The sequence below is a fragment of the Paecilomyces variotii genome (genome assembly GCF_004022145.1).
Source record: "Paecilomyces variotii strain CBS 101075 chromosome Unknown C8Q69scaffold_3, whole genome shotgun sequence".
NCBI lineage: Eukaryota > Fungi > Ascomycota > Eurotiomycetes > Eurotiales > Thermoascaceae > Paecilomyces > Paecilomyces variotii.
The window spans coordinates 1965265-1991664 of record NW_021167142.1 but is presented as its reverse complement, the minus strand read 5'-3'; the positions used below and the strand labels follow the sequence as shown (position 1 = coordinate 1991664).

The following is a 26400-nucleotide window of genomic DNA, read 5'->3' as shown; positions in this document are numbered from 1 at the left end:
TTATAAATTTTTAAGGATAGTAATAGAGAAATATTATAAAAGTTAAAGTTTAAATAGAAGCGGGTAATAATTAAGCTTAAATAGATAATAAAGCTGTAGAAGATAGCTTTAAAGATATAGACTAACTAAAGGGGATCCTATTCTATATAGCACTATATTTAATTAGGCAATTAATTAGATTTAATAGGTTTAAAAGCTTCAAAAAGTAATAGATTTTATATGGATTTACATTAAGCTGGGTATTTATGTTGAGGTGGCAGACCCGCGCTGCGCGCGGTGTCCGAAACTAGGGGCCGATTACGGTAACTAGATGTGATTCCCCATCTTCATGTCCGTGCTCGAGTTAGGACGAGATCGAACTTTCCACTAACTACTCCGTAGTTGACTAACTTATTGCCACGAAGTCCGGACATGTCAAGACTCTTAGCAAGGGAGGGGCCGATAGAAACGGATTGTTTCATCTCAACTGTTAGTTGAGATTCTAAGTATATTATAGTGGGGGGAGAAATACCGGTGAGGACTGAGAGAAAGTGGGACAGAAGAGGGTTACTGTCCTCGTTGGAGGATTCATGTCGTTAGAAAAACCAATTATCTACGGTATTCGATTAGCTCTACGGAGCATATGCAATAATTATTATGGTACAGTGGTACACTGTCAAGCTTTTTGCCCCGCCAGGTTAGGGCGCAAGCTTGTAGTTGACTTGACGTGGTCTAACTTATCTCCTTACCCCAGTTAGTATAGACTTATGGAGGATAGCCCGCTTGGTTACGTACGCGTATTCTAGTATAGGTGACAATAGGTTCAGAGGAAGTAATTGATAAATAAAGAATGATTCGAGAGGATTTCGCTACGTGGTTCGAACAAGGAACGTGGTGGTACTTTATGAGCGGAAACTGCTACTGTCAGATGCATACATTTCCCACGGAGATATGGAGATATAGAACAGTCAACACGGAGTACACATGGCATATGCTCAGTATCTGTTTTGCCGATTTTCCTTTCGACGACTTTCCATTTCATTCTGCGCTATCTATTCGCTTCAAAGTAATAATAATACTAGCTAGTTAGTTGGACAGTAAAAAGAAACAGCCCACTCCATGGATGCATGCTCTGTCTTGTAACCAAACTAGGCTTGAGCGTCCTTTGAGCCGTTTAGTAGTAGCTTCTTTTACAGATTCGGTTTTACGAGGGGGCAGGAGCGCATCTAATGGATTAGCAGGACGTTCTTTGACTCTGTCTTGATATGATTGGGTGTTTTGCATCGATAGATGTCTCGCTGTTTACTCGGACAAAGTGTCATTGGATTCGATTGGTTTACTGCTCTCTGTATGCCCGCATTTGGGCGCACGTCATCGGTTATTCTATCCGAAGAATCATTTCAGATATTCCCAAGAGGTGCATCTTTTAATTTGTTGTGATCGCTCCACTTAAGGTTGACATCTCAACTTGACAGGGTGGTTGCCAGGCGCCTGTTGTGCGGCCTCGTGCCGGAAGAGCGGGGAGACAAATAATGATTATTCCAGGTCAAACAGAAATGTCAGACTCATGTTCTACATTCTGGTTAAGTTGACTATGGGAAGGGTGATAACAATATACAGACAAAATAATAAAAACGGGCGCCATTGGGGACAATATGGAGAAAGAGCAAAAAATATATATCAAAAGATATAGAAAGAGGACGGCCCTAGCCGCGGATCGAACGCGGGACCTCGCGCAATATAGCTAAGCAAAGGGTTGACCCTAAGCGCGAATCATACCACTAGACCACCAGGGCGTCTTGTTGAAAGAAAGCTTCGTCCTTTTGTTCTATTGATCGACAGTCTTTCAAACTTTCAGATAACTAGCCGTTGGCCTCATCGAGGTGACGATAATGAATCTGCAAGTCTGCATGCAACTCGATACACTGACACGGAGATGCCCAGAAATTGGGTACTCTGAGTCTTAATCTAACCCGATCTGAATCTGATGATTCGTCGGTTTTGCGAGGAATAATGTGCAATAATGAGCCGATAATGGGGATGCGGAGCGAATACACCGATGATTATATATCATCACCATCTGTGATTGTATCCGAACCTTAGCAGTCCTTGCGAAAGCCTCATATCAAATCTCAGGCTCTTAAAAATCCTCCACACTCCAAAGGACAATGGAAAAATCACTAGGGGTCCACAGAACGAATAGCAGACCCCAAAAATTCACGCACTCCAGCCTACTTCCAGCGCAGCAAGGACGGCGGATTCCACACTTCGATATCGTATTCGAATTATGGATTAACCTTATTGCCATCTATACTTAGCTAGCTAGAGATGCTAACATGGTCCGTAGGTGAGATGGATATACAATTTCGGTATGGACTGCTGGGGTTCTCGACAACTTTGTCTTCCCCTCACCCCGCACGGAAAGTCAAAGAGAGGAAGCAGAGATAACCAGAACAACACACGCAGCATGTTGACATCACGACTTTCAAGTGGAACATGCAGATTACCCCCCACTGTCTTTATCGGCTTTCAAATATGCCCCCTTCGTTCTGCATATGCTCCCGTGGATGTTGACTCTGTGATCCATTCAATCCAGGACTGGTGTGGGGATTCGATAAAGGACCCGAGATGACCCAATGCAGACTTCAATATTCGCATCAACTCGTCAATATTGTCCTGAGATAAGTCAAATTATTGCAATAGAGAAAGGCCAGAATGGCACACACATGTCGCAGGTATACGAGTTACTGCTGGTTAGGAAGAAGCCCTTAGATTGGATCCTCCCAACACCGTGGAGCAATATAACCAGGCTCCCCACCATATTCAAGCACATAAGCCGAATATGGGACGACGAGGATCGTATAGAACACACAGACATGTTAACTGGTCACTTAAGATCCCACATATCACATACGAAATTCCAGTTGGCCTTGATGGCAACATAGTGGAGGAGAAACATATATTCAGCTTACATATACTAATCCTGGACGTCATAGCTTATGAGAGACGGGGACCTGCACCTGGTATATTATGATCACTCGAGTCACCAGAAATGTACACAATCAATTAAAACCTGGTTGATATTGGTTACTCTATCGGAAGCTCTCTACCTACAAACCAGAGCAGACATCTCTGCCCACCACGGCTTACTACTGGAAAGTATACCCACCACAAGTAATGCTAAGAAGGTCAGGGTGAATAATTAGTTGCCATGTTCTAAATTAACATCACAGAAGAATTGCATAGCTTATAACGTACTACACCGGGAAAACCGGTACTTACATGTTAAGAAGAGAAAGGGTAATAGGAGAATAGTGAGTGTCAACACGTAGGTTACCTGTATAGGCGACCATTAAATTTCATTCCGCAGCAGATTTCCCGAATGCTACAGAATTAACCGAATCTCAGTCTACATATTGATAACAAATATGTGTGGAATTCGAGTCAGTTTTCCCTCCTGCTCTAGACCGGAGATGGTATTTCTTTACGCCACATCTGCTTATCGAGTTTAAAAGGGACGCTTAATGACCCATGCCGATTGACGATGGGGGCTACTTATTGGTATTTATTGGTATTTCGCACTTACCCAACAAACCCAAACTTATTGCCCTGAACTCGATATAGACAATGAATAAACAATTGCTAGTTCTACGAGACTGCCCCTTAATCAGCAGTCCTTTTGACTTCAAGTTTCGTGGGCATCTGCCCGGAAGGACTTTACAAGGCTTATAATAAATTAGCACGTGGATGGTCTGGTGCCCCAGAAAGTGGTTGGAGTATTTATGCAACTCGCCCCTGGATAGATATCTGTCGCATGCATCCTAAGGATGTCACGGGAAAGAATGAATTACCGATTGATATTGCTCGAGGAATCGGTTTCCATAAAGAAAAGACAAACTATGAGATGAGAAATGAGCGATGTATTATCACCGATGCAGTTAATTGATTCTGTTTGTTATTCTATAAATGCAGGTCTGTTTTGTATTATCTTTGTTCAGAGACTGCGAATATTCGAGGACGACCTACACCTCGGTATATAGAATTAGCAAATAGGTTTACCGACATAGTGAAATAGCTAATATGTGATGAATAGATTGTATTTTCGCTTAATATTTATCTTCCATTACATTCAAGGTCGATAGAGATAGCGAAGCTTTACCGACACATCCTTGTGTATCTTATATATTCATAACACGCCTGGTGTAATTGCTAGTAGAAGTATTATCTGAATCTGCAAACAGCTGGAGTATCTTGAATAGTGGTATTCATACTAAACGACGAATAAATAACGCTCATATCTATATAGAATGGGGTGGATACCGAAAGTTCATTTCTCCCTCAGAGGGAGCCATAACCCAGTCATGCCATGTGTGCTGTAATAGAATCAATACATGTATATTGTTTTTTCTTTTCTCTCATAAATAACGTGAAAATAGTATATCCTTCGTAGGAACAAAACGACAACTCATGACGTCTTACTAGGCTGCTCCACGATCGTCTTCGGTTCTGCCTCAGCCCCAGTAGCCGTCACAGAAGTAGGGGTTTCCTCTCCAGGCTGGCTGATGTCCGCCTCGGTGCTACCGTACTGGTTCTTGAACTTGATATCACTCATTCCGTAGACAAAGATGGCAATCATACCCATGACGGCACTGATACATGAGAAGACAAGGGCAACAATACCACGGGCCGTGAAACCAGCAGGCAGCCAACCCGGCTGCACGTTTTGGCCGCTGAGGTCCAGCAGATCTTCCGTGTTGGCAGCAGCATTGCCCTCTGAGGAGACACCGCTAAGTCTGCATACCTCCAGGTGGTCCGCAGGAATCGTCAGACGTTCCTGCATCTGGGTGGGAGCCTCGATAAAGATCGAGGCCAGACCTGCAGACAAGTGCCAATCAATGTGGCAATGAAAGAACCAGACACCTGGATTGTCAGCGACAAATCGCAAGACTATGTAACCTTGCGGCGGCAGGACAAAGGTGTCCCGGCGTGCAGGCGTCTTGGGAAAGGCTGTGTGATTGCTGGGGTCATATGGGACTGGATCGCCGTCGAGATAGCTGTTGAAGTCGGGACCGTATCCAGGAGCACGGGTGATCACCTGGAAATTGTGGCCGTGGAGGTGGAATGGATGTGATCCCGTATCACCGTTGTTGACGATGACCTGGACAACGTCGTTATGCTCAAAAACAAAGGGGTTTGTGTTTGTGCCATAGACCGTCGGATTCGTCGTGAGATCGCCCGACGACAGCGCTGTGAACAGCGAAGGTACTTTAGGTGTAGTATAGGTGATGTTGTTGAAGAAGGCATAATTGAACCCATTATTAAGGTTGTTCATGATGACGGTCAAGTTGACTTCGACGTCCGGCTCTGGGAGCAAGGGCATGTGGTCATAAGGGACCAGAGTGATATCATCGAATGGGTTGAGATCTTGAGACAGGGCAACAGGGACTACCGCCCGGTCATGGGGCGCATCTTTGTTATATTCCAGCCAGTTGGTGTTGTTGAGCTGTAGCGTCTCTGGGATAGTATCGAGCAGGTTCGAATCTGCCACCGTGACAATGGCGTAGTTCGTGTCAGTTTCGTTCTTGGTGGTGAGCAGGATCGAATAGCGCTGTGCAATAGCGATATAGAGGGTGTCTGCCTCGGTAGGTTCCGTATAGACACCGTCGATCTCGACTATCTTGAAGTTGTGGCCTTCTATGTAGAAGTACTGGGCGACAAAGGCCCCGGTATTGATCAACCGTAGCAGATAGGTCGTGTTAGGCTTCACAGGAAGGCTTGTATTCAACGTATCATTGAAGAGGAAGGAATCCGGGATGGGCTCCGCACCCGTGGGATTGTATAGCGCCAAGTATTTTTCTTTGAGACCCTCTGTCATATGGTGGTACCAGTCGGACAAGGTGATAACGAACTCCTCTTCATAGTCATCATGGAAGAAGGAATCCTGGTCACGGACAATCAGCGCTTGCCGGTAGCCATCTGGATAGCAGGAGTCCGTATGGCAGTGGTACCAATACGTGCCATTCTGGTCGACGGTGAAGTTGTAGGTGATGCTGGCACCCGGCGGGACAGGACATTGAGTGACCATGGAGGCTCCGTCCATGTAGTTGGTGCCATTCTGATACATGCCGTGCCAATGGATGGATGTGTTTTTGTCTCCCAGGCCGTTGTACATGTTGACGACTAGACGATCGCCCCTATCGACCTCGACCATCGGCAGCGGCCACTGACCATTGATGCCAACGACCTTGCGCTCGGCAAGGCCATCTGGATTTGCGGTGACCCAGGTGACATTCCAATCATAGGTGACGGTTTTAGCCAGACACGAGCTGGCCAGAAGCAGCAGCGTTGACACCGTGAACCGCATGCTGGAAACACTGGAGAAAAAATGATATCGCAGACCACAAGGACAGCGAAAACCGCAATTGCGCACGGGTCCTGCGACAATTTCAGACACGGACGCTGGCCGTGAGAAAGGGGAGAACCGTGAGTTGGCAAGTTGACCGGCGTTTTGATCTTGTTAAAGAGCTTGCGACTGCTGCGAGATAATGCGCGGCGGCAAAAAGATCTTTGCTTTTGCGCGGAGGTCCGATTCTCGGCTGAACTTACCAAGGCTCTAGTCAATAATCCAAACCACCTGCTGTGGGACAATTACGAGCGGAAAGGCATCGGGATTTGGTGTGACCATCTAATCTGATCCGTGAGTGTGCGCCACCGGAGACATATTATAATCACTCGTAGATTGGGAGCGTCCATGTTGCTTCCTCGCACGGACCGGAGACGCTATCAAACCATCCCCCTCGATGGGCACTAAGAAGGAGGCTAACAGCACGATAATCATTATTAATATGGGTCAGACTTGTTTCAGGAGGGGTTGGTACATGCTGGATCGAGATCAGCACGTATTCGGGAAACACATGGCAGATGCTAATATTAAATTACCCCATATCAGAAAAAATTCCGTCTCGGACAAGCCTTTCTAAGCTTTTCCTAAGCCTCCTCAGCGGGGGGGACAAGGTTTCTTGGTGGTCCACGGTCTCTTGGGCAGAGCAGACTAGCAGAATCATCAGAAAATGGCCAGAAAACAACGAGGGCATGTGCACCGTTTCTTTTTCTTTTTTGCTGCACAATGGCACATCTGGACCGATCCTCCGCTCATGGCCGGATCATACGACCATGGGAAAAAAAATCAATCATAACGGCTGTTGAGGCGTCGGTTTAGCTCGAACGTGGAGGGAGTTGTCCTTGGAATGGGTGATGGGCGAGACAGAGACTAAGTGGATGTCGGGCTGTTCGATCCTATCAATCATATCAATCAGATATGCGGAATCAGATAATAGTAGCTCCACCGTGCACACTCTTGGGCCAACTGAGATAAGATCTTCTATCGACACTAACTGAACTCGGCATCGTGAACAAGCCAAAGCCAAAGCCTGCGAGGAAACGGACTGTCCTTGTTCCTTTGGGACGGTCCATCCCGCCCAAAAAAAAAGCCTCCGGTCAGCGAAAGTCACAGAAAGTTCACCTGCCCCATGTGGAGTAGTAGTGTCGGGTAAAAGTAGATGAAGATAGGCGACGAGCCTTTTAATTTACTCCTCCAATGTGTGGTACAACCAGACCCCGTGCGTGGGATGCTGGTCCGAACACGCTCCGTCCTCGCTGATCTTTTAAAACTGCTGCGAGCACCGACTGTTATTTTCTCCTCTTCCAAAGGAACGGAAAACCCCTTGTTCTTCTTGCAAACCAGATACTCCCGACGTTTGATACCGGACGCTCAAGCCGGTGGTGGTCGCCATGGGACAGAACGTCTTCGGAGTGCAGGTCTTCTTCATCGTCTTTCGTGAATGTCTCGAGGCAGTCATTATCATCTCCGTGCTGCTGTCCTTCCTGAAACAATGTCTGGGCCAACCCGATCAAGACCAGGCGGTCTATAAACGGCTGGTACGGCAAGTCTGGGTTGGTTCAATGTTGGGTATTCTCATCTGTCTGTGTATCGGAGGCGCCTTTATTGGAGTGTTCTACGGTCTCGGACGCGACATCTGGGCTGCATCAGAGGATCTTTGGGAGGGAATCTTTTATCTGATCGCTGCAATTATAGGTATGTCGAAATTCACCCTAGCATTATTAGGCACGGCGGAGGGTTAGCTAACTACTATTTCAGTTACAATTATGGGTCTGGCTCTGTTGCGTATCAACAAGACCAAGGAGAAATGGAAGGTCAAGATCGCCCAGGCGCTCGTCGCGCATCGCAAGCACCGCACGGCCACAGGCTGGTTCAGCGAGTTGTCGCGCCGTTATGTCATGTTCTTCCTGCCCTTTATCACCACTCTACGTGAAGGTCTGGAAGCTGTTGTCTTTGTCGGAGGCGTGTCCCTTGGCTTGCCAGCCACGGCGTTCCCTCTGCCAGTCGTCTGCGGTATTATTGCAGGCCTTGTGGTCGGACTACTCCTCTACCGTGGTGGTAATGTCATGACCATTCAACTGTTCCTGATCTTCTCGACTTGCGTGCTCTACCTCATCGCTGCCGGTATGTTCTCCAAGTCCGTTTGGAGTCTGCAGTTCAACACCTTTTCGCAAAAGGTGGGCAGTGATGTTGGAGAGTCCGGCGATGGTCCGGGCTCGTACGACATCGCCACTACCGTGTGGCACATCAACTGCTGCAACCCGGAGATCGATAACGGTTGGGACGTCTTCAATGCCGTGCTGGGCTGGCAGAATACCGGCACTTACGGCTCTATCCTCGCGTACAACATCTATTGGCTTTTTATCATCGTCTGCATTGGCTGCATGCTCTACGAAGAACGCACCGGCTCCCTGCCGCTGAAGAAGCAGATTATCGACACTATGCTTAAGGTCCCAGGTCTGCGGACCTACGTCAAGCGTAAACTTGCTGTCTCGCGCGAGGACGCGGAGGACATCATCCGCCAGGCACAAAACGATACCCGAAATGCGGCTGTCCTGCAGGTAGAGCAGCCGAAGTGAGCATTGAGAATAGTCAGTTGAAGTTCATATTTGAGGATAGGGACGAGAGTGGATGATAATAGGATGATGAGTTATGGTCCATCGCCTTTTTTTACGTATAAATGAAAAGCATGAATGAAATATTTGCACACGAAAATAGTTATTACTCCCTATACCAATTAATAACCCACATCACTGAAAAAAGCAGAGAAAAACAAACAATAACCTACTTCACAGTTAGACATACTCCCCTCTTCCAGCTCCCGTTTGATATTTGCTTCTTTGAAGTTCCAACGACAGGAAATTCTACCCGAGTAAAGATAGTAAACCGTGTGGCACACAGACCGTATCTGACAAGACCGACATTTTCCCGCGAGAAGCGCAGCTAATTCTCCTTCACCAAGTGGCTTTCTTTTCTTTTCTTTTCTTTCTTTTCTTCTGCCGTCTATACGAGCCAGCCCCATAGTTGCCATGGACGTCCTCACCAAGCACATGCCAATCCTCCATTAGGTAAAATCTCCGATAGACCGTAAAATAATGTGGGTATGTATAGAAAACAACAGTAGGCACTCAAGCTCGTGCAGCTTCTGAAACTCGACCGAAAATTCGCGAAAATACCTCATCGGCTGGCAGACTCACGGATGGACGATCACCATCACACTTGCGAAAAAAAATCTTCCGGGCCGTACCTACTCTAGCCGCTCCTTATTATTATTATTGCGTAAGCTTTTCTAGACAAGCTTCGTTTAGCCCAACGCCTGTGATGATTCTGGCGCCTGTTTCGTTTCCCTGATTGATAAGATCAGCTAAGATAACTGCTGAACCACGGATACAAGACGCCGACGAGATAGGAAACTGATCAGATGACCTAAGAAAGAAACCAAAATGGAGTTAGTTGAGCCGAAAGGCGTGGATTAAAACAGAATAGATGAGTCTCGCCAACGTGGATATGTGGGGATGTACGGTGGGTAAAACTAAGTACCTAGAGCAAAAATCTGATCTTATCTGATTCCAGGAAATCTCCTCCCTACCCGAAACTACTGGCCACGCTTTCGGCAACAGAAGTCAAGATGACGATCGACAGCCTGTCCAGAGGATTTAATATAACTCATAGGAGCAGTGAAAATTGTTTCTGTTTCTCTCTGGCGTACATTGCAACTATTCCTCATCTTCCGGTTATATCTATGCAACGCAACCAGACGATGGGCAGAGGACCCAGTCAACGGGGACACCAAACAGAGAAGCATTTTTGCCAAGGAGATCGAGACGTATAGTAAAAGTTAAATTCCTTATCAGATCTTGACCGTTCCAATCCAATCTGTCCTTGTAGCCCTTAGCGAACCCACCAGTCAGACTCTTTTGGGTTGGAAATGGCACTCCCACACGTGGGCGTCAATAATTATGAGAAAGCGGGATTTGAAGCGTCTTCGCTCTGTGCCCCTCTTGACCATCTTCTACTTTCCATGGCGCAGTTTATGTCTTCGGTGAAAATTGCTTTTCTTTCATCGATAAAGAGGAAGATAAACCCGAAATGAGGCACTGAGTTGAGAACTACGACGTGCTATCTTTTCGTTTCCCATTTCACTTTTCCCTCATGGACAGAGAACTGTACATCCTTATAAACCATTCCCAACCCTTCTTCTCTCCTTCTTCTTGATATCCCTTCCAGGAAAGAAAAGCACCATGGACACTCGATCCAAGATCCTACCCCGAGGGGGTCAGGCGACACAGCTTCGCCAAAAGAACAACGAATGGAGCAATAAGTACTTTGCAATAGCCATCGGCGCTATGATGGTAATTGGCATAGTATATCATTGGATAAATGTCCTATATTTCCAAAAAGGGCGGGAAAAAAACAACCCTATCATCTCCAAAGTCGTTACATACCAGAGGTTAGGGCTGGCTCTATACCGAATTCCGTTTTCTCCTTTCGCGGCATACTGATAGAAAAACCAATCCAGGAAGATTTATCGCTTTCTTTCTAGAAAACTCGCCGGCGTTTCGGTTCATAGAATGATCCTATACGGTCTCTACTGGGGAATTAACCTGATCTTAGCTCTGACGAATGTGGACTTGAGTAATCTCATATATGTCAGTAACATTCTTTCTTTCTTTCTTTCTTTATACGTCTTCCAATACAATAACTACTACTTCTTACTCAATATAATGAAGATAATCCAAACTAACAATGACACACTCAGGTCGCCAAACGATTCGGCTGGTATATATCCATTCATCCCTCCCCAGCTAACACATATCCACCCTACATAGTTATATCCTAACACGTTTCTCCATAGGATAACAGTAGCAAACTTCGTCCTCCTAGTTTTCCTCGCTCTTCGAAACACACCCTTAGCCCCGCTATCAGCCAATTCCTACGAAAAACTCCGCCCCCTCCACAAAGTAGCAGGATACACATGCATCTTCTCAGTATGGATGCATGCCATCGTGTATTTGAGCGCGTGGTCAAAGTCCGGAAACCTAAAGTCTATGCTCAAGACTAACCAGATTGCGGGGTTGGTTGCTGGCATTGCCATGCTGATCATTGCTGTTTCGACGGTGCCGTTGGTGTATCGACGTTATTATGAAGGTGAGAGCTCGTCCAAAAAAAAAAGGCGAAAGCGAAAGTTGTGCCTGCTTTTATTACCCCTGATAACGGTGCAAAAAGACTAAATGCCTGTCTGCACAGTATTCTACCTCATCCACCTCATCATGTTCCTACTCATCCTCATCATGGTAGCCATGCACCGTCCGAAATTCTCCACATCAACCGTGATAATCATCATCTTCACAGCCTGTCTCTGGTTCACAGACCGATTACTTCGCTTCTTGAAGATCTGCTGGAACTTTCCCAGAAACTACGCCACCCTCACTGCTCTCCCAGACGGTGCGATTCGAGTGCGCCTCTCTCGCCCCGTGAGAGCCGTGGCTGGATCTCATGCTTTCCTCTGGATCCCCGCCATTCGACTGATCGAGACACATCCATTCACGATGTTGACGACGGATCCGCCCGAGTTCGTTATCAAGGTCCATGATGGATTTACGAGAGACTTGTGGAAATATGCCTCTGGGGAGCACAAAAAGGAGCAGAAGCTCCGATGTTCCATTGATGGAGGATACGGACAGGTTTTGAATTTCAAACAGTTCGATACAGTGATTCTTATAGCGGGTGGAAGCGGTGCAAGTTTTACGTTTGCTATTGCTCTGGACTTGATCCGGAGAAAGTCAGATGTGAAGCGTATTGATTTTATTTGGGCGGTGCGGTCTCAAGGTTCGTGAAACCCCCTCATATCCCCCCCTATCAGAGAAACTTGAACAAAAGCTGAGAGTATAACTAACTGATACAGACATCTTAACGTGGTACGACAATGAGCTGCGTGAACTCCAATCGGACCCTCGGATCAACTTCCATACCTACATTACTCGATATGCAATGGCCATAGACGAAGTCACTGGAATCCCTACTCCGTCTTCACCTGACTGCTCTGATTCTGATCCTTCCTCTCCGACGGCAGAGACCACGGTCTATGATATCGAGAAGGGCGCTGCTCCAGAAACGACGAAGGAGAAACTGCCTTTTTCTATGAATATACATCAAGGGCGCCCGAATATTTCTGATTTGATTGAAGCTACGATCTCATGTACAGATCCAAAAGACCGTATTGCTGTTGGAGTATGCGGGCCTGGTGATCTCGTAGATAGGACACGGGAGGGTGTGAGTCGAGATGTTTACGACAATGGCCCGTCGATCACATTATATAGCGAGGTAAGTCGGGAAAGTATGCGTTTATTTTCGTGGAAACGACCTGCTGACATCGAGGATGTAGGAGTTTAGATGGTAATGAATATATGACTTGGGAGGCCGCATGGAATATAGATCTCTTAGACTAACTATGATCTTTCTCTACCATGTTTGCGCAAGTCTGAACAAGATAATCTATCGGGTCCTAGGACCCGTACTCGATTGTTCATTGAAATTTGCCGCTACTTATTCACGCGACATACAAGGCTAAGATATGAGACACGGAAACCGATGATGATGGACCCGTAAATGCGGAATCAGGAAAGGAAAGCAAATAAACTATGTAAGATGGGGGAATAAACTCTGCACACAGAAGACTAGGTTTAAGGGGGCACGGTTTCTGGCACGATTCCCAAGGCGTCCCCACCGGTGAACAAGACCTCGCAAGGTAGAAGAACAGGAAGAAAAAAACAAGGGACTAGAGTAATATGTTTTAGGACCGGAGCGAGAATATGCAAAACTCAGATCAATATTGTTCAGGGATCCGCCGTTGCGTCTGCCATCCCGAAAAGAGCCGTCCACCTCGAAGAGAGATTAGAAGCTCGAGAGAAGAAAACAAAACAAAAAAGACCCCGCCAAAGAAGCACAGAAAGAGAACTGGATGATATCACTTTACAGGGAAGAAACGGAAAGAACCAAAGTTTGGACAAAGGAAATGAAAACACTTTATTCTTAACAAGGGGGGGGGGGAAGGGGAAGAAATATGCTAGATAATTAGGTATGTATGTGTGAGAACAAGAAACGCTTATAGCACGGCGCAATGACGAGCAACTCACTTGACCACACCAATCGCTTGCTGCATGCAACAGAACGGGAAGAAGCTGTGCGGGTATCATGGGGTATCCAAATGACTTGTGTGCTTTCTCCTGTCTCGCAATATTCCGATAGTCATACACGCTCAATATATTCCTCCTCCATACGACGGTAGTGCAAATGGGTATTCCCATAAATTTTCGCCTTATTCAGGCTGACTGATTCACGGAGGTGCCACTCAAGGCGTGACCGGATTTGTTTGAGCAATCTTCTGGAGTGCAATTAGAAGAGGATGCTGCACTCAGGGTGATGGATCGCAGCGCGAGAAACAATTAAATTTTGCATAATTGGTGGTTCAAGGGCATGTGTTGGCTGTAGGGCGCAAAAGCCTCCCAGACCTTGGGGCAGACATAGAGGAGCTCTGGACCCTAAAAGTCAGATCACCTGTCATCGCCGACTCTGGCCTTGCCTCGTCGTCGGAAGAAGTCCATGACTTTCCTTGCTGCGCCTGAGCTACCGGAATGGTGTGAGAGGTCTCTCTCATACTCGTACGCATCGGCAAATTTCCGATTATTCTTCAGCAGCACGCTACCCTTTCCAGATCTGCCAGCCTGCATCGAGGGCCTGGATAGGTCCGAGTAATTGCTGTTGTACGCTTCCTGGAAAGGACTCGGCTGATTCGAGTACGGCTGTTGGAGGCTGTTTTCATAGACATGATCCGCAGAGGGGCTAGGGTAGGAGTCATATGGATACGGGCTCTCTTGACCATGGAGCGTGGCAAAATGCTGGTCGATTTGAGCTGAAATATCGTCGCTTGGGCCTTCCTGGATCCTGGTAGACTCATGGGTGCCGAAACTCGGCTCTCGTTGCCCATCATTCGTGGGACCGGTTGATGGTCGGTGCTGACCATAACTATCCACGGACTGAGTGAGATCTTGAACATGATCTTGAACTTGGGTCATCTGAGGCTCTCCTTCAGGAGTCTGGGATCTACTTCCCGAGCCGAATCCTTTCAACGAGAAGGATGCTGGAAGAAGAGAGAAGCGGCGTGGCCTGGGCTCCTGATTACCCTCACTTTGCTTGCGTCCAAGAGCATACGAGAGCGAGCGACGAGAATCCGTTGACACCCTTGAGCTGTCAGTGGAAAAGGGTTCTTTCATGCTCGTTGGAGGGTAGCGTTTTCCTGTCCTCGACCGAGGAACGCCAGCCTGCGACGTACGACCCGAAAACAGGGTACCTGACCTTCCGAACAGCTTTTCACCAATTCCAGTGACGGTGTTAGATCTCTTGTGACCCTTAGGCGGTTCCAGGGCTCCGCTAAACTTCGCCGGTAGCTCTTGAGCACTGGGGCGACCAATTGACATGGTGGAGGCGTGACCGGGCTGCTGAGGGATGGGGCTTGATATCACATATTGCTTGCCATTCTTAGGCTGTGCCAGCCGTCCCTGCGCATTGGTGGCTGCCACAGTGGGAGCGACCGGTTGTCCATAGGATCCTCTAGACGGCAGTCTACCAGCATTGATCGAATTCATCGAACCACCGGTAGTTGGACGAGCGTTCTGCGGGGCGGCAGCATGGTGTCCAATAAAGGTTCCAGCTGAGTCTGACATGGACCGAGGAATATCGGGTGCCCCTTGATTGACCGCGGAGGTCTTAGAATAGTCACCCCGCGCGGCAGACTCGGCCGCCACGTTCTGAGACGGAGGCATGTCCTGGGACGAACTTGTAGGAGCTGTCTGATTTGCATACCCACGGGTCCCCGAAGCTCTGGAAGGTCTGCTAGCGTTAGCAGAGGCGCCCGCAGCTGACGATTCACCGCGAGCCGTCTGAGACTGAGGCGCAACGTATTCGACCTGAACCGTTCTCCGCTTGGCATCACGCTGAGTTTTAGATCTCTCCGCGGGTTGATCAGGGGAAATCTTGCCCTGCTGGTGATTGAGACCGCCAACGGTGGGTAAGGCTGCTTGGTGACTCTTCGGAGGCTCCCTGACCGAAGCACTGCGAGTAAGCGCTGGTGCCTCAATTGCAGCGTCTTCTACGATGAAAGGTTAGCGCATACGGTGCAATATAGAGAACTTTTGCGTTTGCGGAGAAAAAAAAAAGATGAAATAAAGATTAAACTTACCTGCAGGTACAGTCGTGTTTGCAATATCAGAGACATTGGTGGTATTGCTGGTGATGTGAGACACAATATGCGAGTATTCGCTGAGCCAGCTGTGACGAGCCACTTCAAAGAGGTCAGCACGCTTTCTCGGATCAGGAACGAGGATCCGCCTCAAGAGATCGCGCGCGTGAGGTGTAACATATTCGGGGAAGGTCAGCGGCGTGGTAACAATGTATTTGTACAGCAAGTTGATGTTATCACCCTCTGGGTTCGCAGGATCGTCGTCAAACGGCAGATAGCCAGCAAGCATGGCATACTGAAATTTGCACTAAGTCAGCCAATTTTTTCTTTTCCCCCCATCAATGTTTAGGCTGGACATGCTCACCAAGATCACTCCGCAACTCCACACGTCCACCTTCCGTCCGGTGTAAAGTGAATCGCTGACCACAAGTTCGGGGGCCGCATAACACGGACTCCCACAACTCGTCTGCATGAGGTCACCTCGTCGCAGCCCGTTGGCGTCCACCTTATCTAAACGCATCCGCTTCACAAATTCGCGGTTTGTCAGATTGTATTCGATCTCTTCCCCGAGTTCATCAGTAGGGTTGAATGTGTTTGCGAACCCAAAATCAGTGATGATGATGTTGCGATTTCTGTCCAGCAGCAAATTTTCTAATTTGAGATCACGGTGAACGATGCCCTTTTTGTGCAGATAGCCGACGCCAGAAACCAATTGGGCAAAAAGACGTCGGGCCGCATTATCCTTGAGATAGCGGTTGTTTAAGATATGATCGAAGAGCTCACCGCCCGAAGCATACTCCATGATGATACCGATGTGTCGATCCGTTTCTACCATCTCGTGCAGTCGGACAATGTTGGGATGGGACAGGTCACGGAGGATAGAGATTTCCCGGTAAATCTTAGGAAGTCTACTGGGATTAGATCCCAAGCTCTCCCGCCTGATCAGCTTGATAGCGACTTGGATACTGCCATCTTTCTTCCAGCCAAGTTTGACTTTGCCGAATTCACCCTCACCCAGAGTCTGACCTAAGATATACTGCCCAAATGATGTCTCTCGCCGTTTCGAAGAGTTGCTCGAGTAGTCATGCCGGCTTCGATGTCCACCGCGGCCCCCATCGTCAACACCCTCGCTGCCCACTAAACCTAGGCCAGTGACAGGAGTGATTCCAGAGGCAGTAGTTGCTTCCAATTGGCGTTCTTTCTCCCTCGCAACGTCTACTGCCGGATCGGTAATGACCGTCCGGTCGAGAACCGTGCTCGACTCTTTCTCCACAGTAGGCTGCGTCGCCGGGGTGGAAGCATCGGAGGGCTGCGCGCCTCTGTGTCGGGAAGAAGTACCTCTGCTGTCGTCCATGGTGCCCTCACGTCCATTCACGCCTTGTTCCTTATCACTGCGATCCCTCCTCTCGTCCGTCCGAGTCTTAGCATGCCGTGACCCATTACTTCTCTCAGAGTGGTGGTGACCCCGTTGGGTAGACGAGGTGCGAGGCGGGGGAATCGGCGGAGTGCCTACACTGTCTGGGTTCCAGTTGTGTCCGGACGAAGGCGCCGTGGCCGACGGGATTGGCGATGCATGGGTAGTGGACGGCAGAGGCTGTGGGTGGGAAGAGCTCATAGCCGGAGAAGCAAGCACCGAGATGTACAGATGCTGTTAGGGACTTTGTTGTTAGTTCCGCACAAGATCGATTATCCAGGAAGATGTTCACATAAACGCAGTAGATAGCATACCTTCACTTGTTGAAGACGAGGTTAGATGATATGGTTGCTCCGCCAATGGCTCAATGTAATGCACTTCTGAAACTGTACACGTGAAAAGCCCTCCAGAGGGTGTCGGAAAGTAAAAAGACGAAAAAGAGCACTGCCTGCTGCTGACCACAAATCACCTATGTCCCAGATAGATGTGCAGCAGGGGTACTGTATGAGTGACCATTCAGATCGGGTCAGCCGGAGAAGACCCTTATTGCCGTTGATTATGGGCTATGCACACGCAGCGCCCTGGTGACGGCGTCAAGTGGTGTTGTTCACTACTCACAAGGTAAAGATCAAAGTGCAGTAAGCACGATACGGGCACACCAGGCCGCGGCCAGCAAGACAGACCCGACGCGTCGTTCAGAACCCCGTCCACAACAGAACGGGAGATGTGCTCAATGGGAGATGCCTGCTCTGCAGCAAAAGAAGCCTTTCTCATAAACAACAAAGTGTCTCTCTCTCTTTCTCAAAAGTCCACCCAGATCCAGCAGCACGTCGAACGGTGGAGGGCGGATTCGAGATATCAAAAGCTGAATTGCCAAGACCGGGGAGTAACGCGAGACAGGGAGGACCGACAGCTCACTTTTCCGACGCGACTGGACTGACAGCTCGATCGAAGCTCGAAATCACTCCAAGCGCTTGACAGGGACACGGTCGCAGACTGAATTGACAAACGGAGCGCGAACCGGGTCGAAAAGCATGATCGACAGGAGCAGAACCAGACCGGGAGGTCGCGAACGGGGGGGAAGAGCCTCGACCCGTCAGGAGAAAACGCCGTGGGAAAGACCTGGAGAAGCCGGCGGGCCGGCCTGGTCACGATCGCAGGGTGGACGACTGGCGTGCGAGATTGAGGGGGGTAAGGGAAAAAGGAAAAAGAGGAAAAAGGGAAGAGAGGAGGAAGAGAGAAGAAGGGAGAGAGAAAGAGAAAGAGAGATAGGAGGATAATACAAGATGGGGTGCGGTGATCGATTGGAGACGGAGACGGAGACGTTGTTGTGTTTGGTTTGGCTGGGGGTCGCTGGGCGGGTCTGAACTGAACTGAACACCTCACAATGGGCTTGACCACGCACCGCCTTTTGCTCGAGTTGTTCTGGATGATATTATTTTTATTTCTATTGTTGCTATTGTGCAGTGGTAATTTAGTTATTCTTATTGTTGTTGTGGTTGCTGTGGTTGTCAATAATCATCAATCATCTACACAATACACACTAGATTGTGGACTGAACCAGATATGGCAGATGATAATTATATCTCCTTGTTATCATTAAACTAACTAACTGACTTGTTTCTGGGCAGATGATACTCTCGATTCTTCTATAACCGCCATTATCATCTCTTGTTCTCTCTCATCAATCACGGCTGGCGAGGTGGGCGCTTTCTCATGGAACGGGCCCTCCTTGCCTGGGATAGCCCCGATAGTCTGTCTCTTTTTGAAGCCCCCAGAAGTTAACTCCCAGCCTTCTTCTCTCTGGCACGTCGAGTGATGATTGCTCCTCTCGTTGTTGGCGAAGCGCTCACGTTTCCCTGGTACGGTCCATCCTGACAATTTACGGGAACAGGGTCGCGGGAGGGAGCGCCAGCTTAGCTTCTACAAGACCCAGGGAAAAAGCGAATGGCGTCCCTGGCGCTCGACGCTGCTTTTCCCTTTCCGACACCCGGGCAGCGCGTTTGGGGCAAGAATAAATAATTAGCCATCGCCCTAGTTCGGTGGAGCGTGGATGGCCGGCGGAATAGGGGGGGCTCCCCGTGCCAGGCGCTGATGATGTTTCGAATCTCCCGTTTTGCCCCAGCAGAACCAGCGCCAGGACCCTCTTGGGCGGCCAGCACGGCCGATAAAATTATCGGACGGATCCTCTCAACTCGGCTCGAGAGAGCGGCCAACCGAGTCTTGTCCCAAAGAGATCTCGAGATCACAGGCGAAATTCCTGCGATACGATAGTTACCCTCTCTGCTTGCTCGGTTGCTGACACCGTCCCAGGATTCCCAGGATCCCCGTCCCATGCCTTGTTTGACGGCACCTTGCTGCTCATCACCAGCCTTGGGAGACTAACATTCGCAGACTATCCTGTGTTTGACCCTGTGTTTTGAGCACAGACCCGAGCCCGGCCCTCTGCGGACTCAAAACCCCAAGAAAGGGGCTGATTGTCTTTGTTGTTGAGTCCACCAGAGCGAACCGGCGATGTCTGGATAATACCTACTAATACTATGCAGACAGAGCACCCAGTGGTGAGACCAAAATACAACAACCTTCTTTCAGGTGCGCCTTGTGTCAGCCCTGACATGCTGACCAGCATAGACGCACATGCACCAACCAAAAGAAGAAAAAAGAAAGAAAGGAAGAATACGGATTGCAGCAACGGATACTCCCGTCATCGAGGGCCGCTCTTAGCTGAGATGTCGAATCCGAGAGTAAATCCAGCTCTGCAGGAGCCCATCTAAGCGATCTGACACTCTCTTCGCTGTGTACCTTGCCGAAGACACGCGTTTGCATAGCAAAGGAATCTCACAGCAACTTCCTCGTGGCCACCATTGCATGCTTCAGCCCAATAGCCTTTAGAAAAGTTCTTGAAGGCGAATGCATTAATTGGGGGTTTCTAGGCCCAGAATAACTATCGACCAATCCTGTGGTAATCTTCATCCGATGAACGTAAATAATAATTGGTGGGTGTCCCACCGCCAGATAGCCTTCATCCCAATACCAAGCTAAGCTTATGACCTTATTCCGATATTCCCCATAATCATAATAATAATAATCTACAGCTGCCGAAAAAAAAGTGCGCTCCTCTAGGGCATTCGGACAGTATCCTACAGCAGCCAGTTACTACTACTCTATACTCGACGCGCAACGTTGCCACAACTAGGACTCGAGGCGCATCAGCCCCATGCACATACTAATTTATCCGAATCTATACTCTCCCTTTCGATCTCCATTTTTTTCTTCTCTTCTATTCAGTGTGCGTATGCCCAGTACATGCAAGGCGACGGAGCCTCACTACACAATGACAAGGCTGGATCTTGCAATATATATATATCACCACCCGAAACTTTCTGCGTTAAGTAGTACCTGATCTGACAGAGCAGCACCAAACAACAACAATACGCGCTGAAAAAAAAAGATCATTGCCATCTCCAAATCCCATTGCAGATGACCCCTCCGCCACAGTCGCATCATCTCATGTCTACAAATGCCAATCAGTCATGCTGCTCACTGACGCAACGATCAGCCGCTACATGCCAACTCACCAACAGCAAGACATTTTCCCAACGCCGCCACCCTTCCCATCTCCATCTCCTACCACGATAGGCACCACCCCCAGCTCTTTCCCCCCCCAAAGACAGTAAGAAGCAACATAGAGCGCAGAGCCATGCATATATCCAACTCCACTCACTATATACACTCGACAAATCACCAATTCTCTTCGCATAGTTAGTAGAAAGTTAGACTTCCGCTGGCACTTGCACCATAGCATAGCATAGCTAGGATCTTATTTCGCCCACAGCGCGGACGAACAAACGGTGCGAAAAGTGGGAGGGGGGGTCCATAATTCTTTTTTTTTTTTACCCGTCAAGGAGGGTTATGCGTTGGCAATGTTGTCCATCTGATGCTGAAACGCACCAATGGCGGGCCGGTGCGCAAGGGCCCGTTATCGATATCGAACGGGGGGGGATGCAAAAAATTGGAGGTGAGGGGGGGGAAAAGACAAGACAGCCACATACATAGTTCTAATTTACTTCTTGAGTAATAATAATAATCATCATCTTCCTCTCCTACTAACTAACTAACTAACTAACTAAGTAACTAGTTGGTTGGTTGGTTTAAACCATAACTACTACCTAGGTAATCACTGCATAAGCGTAGTATACTAACTAACTAGTTGCTAGTTATTATCATTCATTGACTAGGTAGTTACACTGATCTTAAAATCACCGAGGCGTGGAGATTCGAGAAAAAAAAAGTTTTAGAACCGTTTGCGATTTCGGAGAAATAGAATAACTCTTTCATCGCCCTTTGTGTGGTGGGTGCATGTGGCGCCATGTTGTATTATTACCCACTCTGTTATAGATCACTACACTAGGTGATTTAGACTACATGTTCTTTGTGCGTGCACTGTTGTTTGACTTTGCATTAGCCTAGCGAAGGAAAAAAAATGACAAAAAGGAGAGAAAAAAAAGTATGGAACTGTCAATTTATGATCTGCTACAGTGTCCATATACTAGCTAGAGTATTCCATATATTTAATGATGCTTATTGACTAACTGATTATATCGTACCATACTAGACTAGACTATACTATACTAGATACGGATACCGATGACATTTATCGTCTTAATCTACTCCGTACTAAGGTAGTACAGTAGTACTGTAACTAAGTGACAAGGCTTAGTTGGAGTAGGATCCCTGAGAAAAATCGAGAATGGTATGGTCCTTAAGGTAAAACCGGGACGTAAGAAGGGACAAAGAAAGAAAGGAAGGGAGTGCAAACCCGCCTTCTTTGCTCAGACACGGATGTAGACGCAGACACGGACTCGAGAGAAGGTAGGTAGTCAGTTTAGTGCAACTTGCACAAGTGCTCTTCCTGAGAAGTTGTAATTTGACGGACAATTCTCTGGCGAGAAACTGCAATTTCTATTCGGTTCTCACCCACGTACCTTCCATTTGTACATTTCATACAGGGGCTGGCTAAATGAGATAATAAAATAGAGACCAGGAGTCCTCAACTGACTATGAACAGAAAGATCAAAACACAAAGGGGGAATACAATGAACATGCCCATCCGCGACTGAACCAGCAGCCATACACATACAAATTTTAGGTTGCGAAGTCATCAGATGCTGTATATCTAGAACATCGCCAAAAGATAGACGCATCATTGCTTGCTTCCAGACATCGGCGTTTCCCCCAGAGAGCGGGTGCCTGGAGCCCCATATGCTGGCGGCGGCGTGGGAACTGGCGATGGTCGACGAGCGCTGGGATCACGACTCGGACCAGACAGTCCCTGACTGCTATTCAAAAGCCCCGCCTTGCCCTCCTGTGTCGCCTCCGGTGGAACCTGGCCGCCATCACCACCACCAACGACCACCTGGGTCCCATCACGCATACGTCCGATTACCATACCCTTAGCGACAGACTTGATAACCGCCTTACGGCTAACGCCAGTGGCGTCTATATACACAAGGCCGACGTTCTTGAACCCGCCGGTGACGTTGGAAGCGACAGCACCTGCCTCTGGCCCATATTTGTGGTGGACCATTGTGCTCGCAGCAGCAGAGCTCGAAGCTAGCACATTACGGGCACTCTGCTCGAGACCGTCCGCGATTGTGGAGAAGGCGATCATGGATTTGTTCAGAATTCCAGGCTTGTAGCCAGGACTAGCCGCCTTGTCAGTCCCCTTCTGCTTGCCGGCATCTTTACGTCGAGTTATTGACGCGCCGACGTTCTGTGCGACCTTTCCAACCTGACCTACGGTCTTCGCGGACAAACCCGCTGCCGATGTGGAAAAAGTGTTGATCTTGCGGATGCGGGCGTGTGTGGCTGGCGCAAATGTCACAGGCTTGGGGTTCGGCTTTGTCTTCTGTACAAAGGCATCGGCTCCACTCATCAACGCCTTAGAGAGATATGTCGATCCAGTCACAATGAGGCGGGATGCCATTGCGGACGTCTGAACGATCGTCGAGTCTTTGTAGGCAGGATGCCGTGCCATGCGGAGATATTCATCCGAGACATCGCTGACGCTGATCTGATTGCCTTCGCCTTCCGCAGGCAATTGAACCTGGACGGGTCCTGATGATCTGTCAACAGTCTGTCCCAACATAATCTTCGTAGATAGCTTACTCTTCGAGCCGGGCTTGACGCCGGGCTTTTCGACGACATTGTATCCTTCTGACAGCTCTCCAACAACACTACCGTCCTCCTCATCTACAAGCACGATCTGGGGGTGACCTGGCTGGGTATTCTCACTAGGGGAGGAGATATAACCCTCCCCTGGAGCATAATCCGCCGGATTGTAGGGCACCTGCTGCTGTGGTGGACGTGCGCGTTCGAGGAACGCTGTGCACTGTGCCAGAATGCTTTCAAAGGTGTCCACTTCCTCCTGAGTCACTTTATTCGGTCCTGTACCGACACTTGGGAATTGTATGCGGATAAAGGCTCCTGAGTCGGTACCAAGATCCCAGCGAGGGATCAAGTAGCTGCTTGGCGGTTGGTGATAGATCTGCGTAGTCGCGGGAAGGGGCATGTCCAACTCCGGTGGGAGGTGAAGATGCAAATAGAAGTCCTCTTCGGGAACACCTGGCTGTTGTTCTGACGTGCCTGGATTAGGAGCAGTCGTCGGCACCATCAACAAGGAGAGAGTCTGAGGGCCGGAGGGCGTAAGCTCGGATTCTTCGCCCTCTTGGATGTGGAAAGCACGAATATTCTGGACACTGTAAAGTAGTCGAGGATCGCTTTGAGTGGAAGCCATCGTCTATAGAGTTGAGAAGGCCGTTAAAGACCTTGATGTGATCGTGGAGCGGGAAGGCGAATCGAGATATCGCGATAGAGATGCGGGGAGAGATAATAATATGGTACGCGGGGTGCCGATGACGTCGTTCGGTTTCAAGTTATGATCGAGCCGCAAAAACGAAAATGGACAGGAAACTCTTCAGTTAAAAAGGAACAAATAACACACGATATCCACAATGCCTGGAAGAAAAGAAGAAGGGAAGCTGGAGAATAGGGGGAGAGCAGGATATTATACGAAGGAGCTTGGCAGAGCTTCAACTGCTGTGCTGCGCCACAATCGATGCCCCGCCCTGACGAACGTTGTGGCGGTTGGGCTTTGGCAATGCTGCTCCCAGCTGGAACAGACTCGATAAAGCGCTGTTGAGCTGGTTCAATTGCCTGCTGGGTACTCGAGAGAACCCAGCTTGATGCGATTTAGCCACGCTGGCAGTGGCGCATTTTGTTGGGATTGTGGTAAATATCCAATCGCGGATCTATGGTATGAGATTGGCGGCGATCAACAGAAAACAGCACTAAATCCCTTGTATGTCGGCGATTTCCGAATTTCGATGCTATGACCTTTTGCGGTAGACAGCAGGACAAACGAGCAAAAACGTCCTGTTTCCTCGAAGTGCCGTGACCTTCCCTAGACGCCTTGGTCCCGGTACCTGGCTCAATGTAAGTGATAAACGTTTTATATTCCTGGCTTTCTTCCATATACAAAATGGATGTTACAGTAGAGGTTTAGAGAACGATCCATGAGTTCCCGTTTCACTCCTGATGTCAACTGTCGCACGCGTTCGGCGTCCCAATGGAGGATTCGTGAGAACACGGCGGGAGACAGCGAATCAACAGCCTGCAGCATTTGTGCTAGTTGAAACCGCCCAAGTTCCTTGAACTTTGGGTCCTTTGGCCAGGTCCCAAAGGGTATCGGATAGATGTCCTCTTCGACGTCCTCAAAACCAACATCAATCAGGTGCTGTCTCTGCTCCCCAGCCACGGTGAGCGGCCTCCCGACCGAGATGGTGGCCTCATCCAGATATCGCAGCCATTCATCAATGTGTTTCCGCTTTGATCCATCACACGGCGCGTCTGATCGTATTCTCGTCTCGAATTCTTGCACCTCTATCCAACCGCCGGGAACCAGATGGTCGAAGGCTTGCCGGTACATATGCTTATAATCCATGATACAGGCAATCATTCCCCTCGAATGGATAAAATCGAACTTCTGCCCTCCGTATGACCAATCCAGCTCGACGTCCTCCACCATGAACCTGCAATTGGCTGGGCCCCTTGGATAATATTAGCATGAATTTGACGTGGCAGAGAATAGGCTCACCATGAAGGCTGGATGGGGCTCAGATCGATGCCTGCAACCATGAGTTATACTGTGTTCCAACAAGGAAACAAAAAGAAGGCGGTACCTAATATTTCCGAATTGGGATGCTGCCTTGTCGCAGTTAGTAACGTCCGCTGATTTCGACCGATGTCCAAATTCATGCCGTGCTTACTCCGCCATCTCTATGGCCCAGATGCCTGTCCCCGTCCCGATGTCCAAGACATTCGGGGGATCGCCTTCAATGGCAGCTCTGTATAACGCACCATCGAGTGCGAGTACATGGACGTGATGAAACTGATATATATCTGAGCCACAGCACCCGCACCATCCCGAGAAGGTGCCTTACCAAGTCTAGTCGGTCCTGCTCTTCTTCATCGTTTGGCTGTCATTGCATGGGTAAGCTCATGTTTCGATCGGGGCTTGTACTGCGTGGTGGATCAAGGAAAGGGTCAAGTTTTTCGTACCCAAGGACATTTACCAGCCTGGTATGCATGGTACCGCCGGCCGTTCTGAACTTGTTAGGCTCGCATGGTGGAATGAAAGCTTAGTTGCGTTGCGTACCTCGTATCTAATCGACCATTAGCGATCTTCAGGCCTCTGCCATGCGAGACTTGTATGATAACGTAAGGCTACTCACTGATATCTTCTAACTTCTGAGACTAACGACGTGGTATCTAAACTTGCACAGTCATCGCTCATGTAGGCGGTGTCTGTGTCGCATTCGCTGCCCTGATGCCATGGCGACGAGATGAGCCGGGTGAAGAAGCAACAGTATCGTCTGGCCTATGGCCCACTTACATCGGGCTCGATTATGACTGTTCTTCCCTGTCTGTCCATATCTGCTTCCTGAGCCTGCTCTTCCCAGTGAGCTGCAGCGATGTTTCAGGATGCCCAGGTGCGAGGGGCGGCGGGGATGGATGGAGATGCCGGGGATGAGTTGCCCAAAAGACGTCTGGCGAACAGGCAGGCGGGCCAGTCTGCCGGTACAGACAGAACCACGCGAGCGGTCCAGGCCTGACCGTCAGACGCTGCCACTAAAGCAAAACTAGTCGTACGAAGTCGCCCATCCGACGAGACGGCCATCAGGAGAAAAACGCCCCAGAGCTCGCAGACCGGCCAGCTGGTTTAACGGGAATTGATAGCTCCACCGCGGGAGCCAGCGCCTTGTCCCGTTGCTAGTTTATTGGTTCCGCCCGCAATTAAGCTATGTGATA

General features: G+C 48.8%; 6 protein-coding genes and 1 non-coding gene across 7 annotated transcripts; 2 read left to right on the top strand and 5 right to left on the bottom strand.

Moving 5' to 3' along the window:
* Positions 1-1681: 1681 nt before the first annotated feature.
* Positions 1682-1775, bottom strand: C8Q69DRAFT_t54. The gene has a single exon. It is a non-coding gene; the product is annotated as a tRNA-Pro (tRNA).
* A 2372-nt stretch (positions 1776-4147) lies between these two features.
* Positions 4148-6745, bottom strand: C8Q69DRAFT_218423 (Fet3 ferroxidase-like protein). The gene is made up of 2 exons (XM_028626270.1): positions 6586-6745; positions 4148-6438 (listed from the first exon to the last, which is right to left on the bottom strand). The coding sequence occupies exon 2, from the start codon at positions 6341-6343 to the stop codon at positions 4445-4447; it is 1899 nt and encodes a 632-aa protein (XP_028486813.1). The 5' UTR covers positions 6344-6438; positions 6586-6745; the 3' UTR covers positions 4148-4444.
* A 581-nt stretch (positions 6746-7326) lies between these two features.
* C8Q69DRAFT_430778 (iron permease FTR1/Fip1/EfeU) lies at positions 7327-9117 on the top strand. Its single transcript, XM_028628485.1, has 2 exons — positions 7327-8074; positions 8138-9117. The coding sequence occupies exons 1-2, from the start codon at positions 7771-7773 to the stop codon at positions 8956-8958; spliced, it is 1125 nt and encodes a 374-aa protein (XP_028486812.1). The 5' UTR covers positions 7327-7770; the 3' UTR covers positions 8959-9117.
* Positions 9118-10402: 1285 nt separating this feature from the next.
* Positions 10403-12798, top strand: C8Q69DRAFT_218410 (ferric reductase NAD binding domain-containing protein). Its single transcript, XM_028626269.1, has 7 exons — positions 10403-10829; positions 10899-11028; positions 11139-11158; positions 11235-11527; positions 11627-12208; positions 12285-12703; positions 12765-12798. Exons 1-7 carry the CDS (start codon positions 10621-10623, stop codon positions 12777-12779), a joined length of 1668 nt encoding a protein of 555 aa, XP_028486811.1. The 5' UTR covers positions 10403-10620; the 3' UTR covers positions 12780-12798.
* A 1011-nt stretch (positions 12799-13809) lies between these two features.
* C8Q69DRAFT_218332 (hypothetical protein) lies at positions 13810-17413 on the bottom strand. The gene is made up of 4 exons (XM_028626268.1): positions 17346-17413; positions 15982-17265; positions 15618-15912; positions 13810-15527 (listed from the first exon to the last, which is right to left on the bottom strand). The coding sequence occupies exons 2-4, from the start codon at positions 17230-17232 to the stop codon at positions 13933-13935; spliced, it is 3141 nt and encodes a 1046-aa protein (XP_028486810.1). The 5' UTR covers positions 17233-17265; positions 17346-17413; the 3' UTR covers positions 13810-13932.
* Positions 17414-22234: 4821 nt separating this feature from the next.
* Positions 22235-23827, bottom strand: C8Q69DRAFT_400039 (senescence-associated protein-domain-containing protein; the record flags this gene model as incomplete). The annotated part of the gene is made up of 2 exons (XM_028627880.1): positions 22235-23148; positions 23200-23827. 2 exons carry the CDS (start codon positions 23825-23827, stop codon positions 22235-22237), a joined length of 1542 nt encoding a protein of 513 aa, XP_028486809.1.
* Positions 23828-24541: 714 nt separating this feature from the next.
* Positions 24542-26023, bottom strand: C8Q69DRAFT_485993 (S-adenosyl-L-methionine-dependent methyltransferase; the record flags this gene model as incomplete). The annotated part of the gene is made up of 7 exons (XM_028631868.1): positions 24542-25139; positions 25187-25217; positions 25272-25297; positions 25359-25480; positions 25533-25568; positions 25651-25695; positions 25985-26023. 7 exons carry the CDS (start codon positions 26021-26023, stop codon positions 24542-24544), a joined length of 897 nt encoding a protein of 298 aa, XP_028486808.1.
* Positions 26024-26400: the final 377 nt, after the last annotated feature.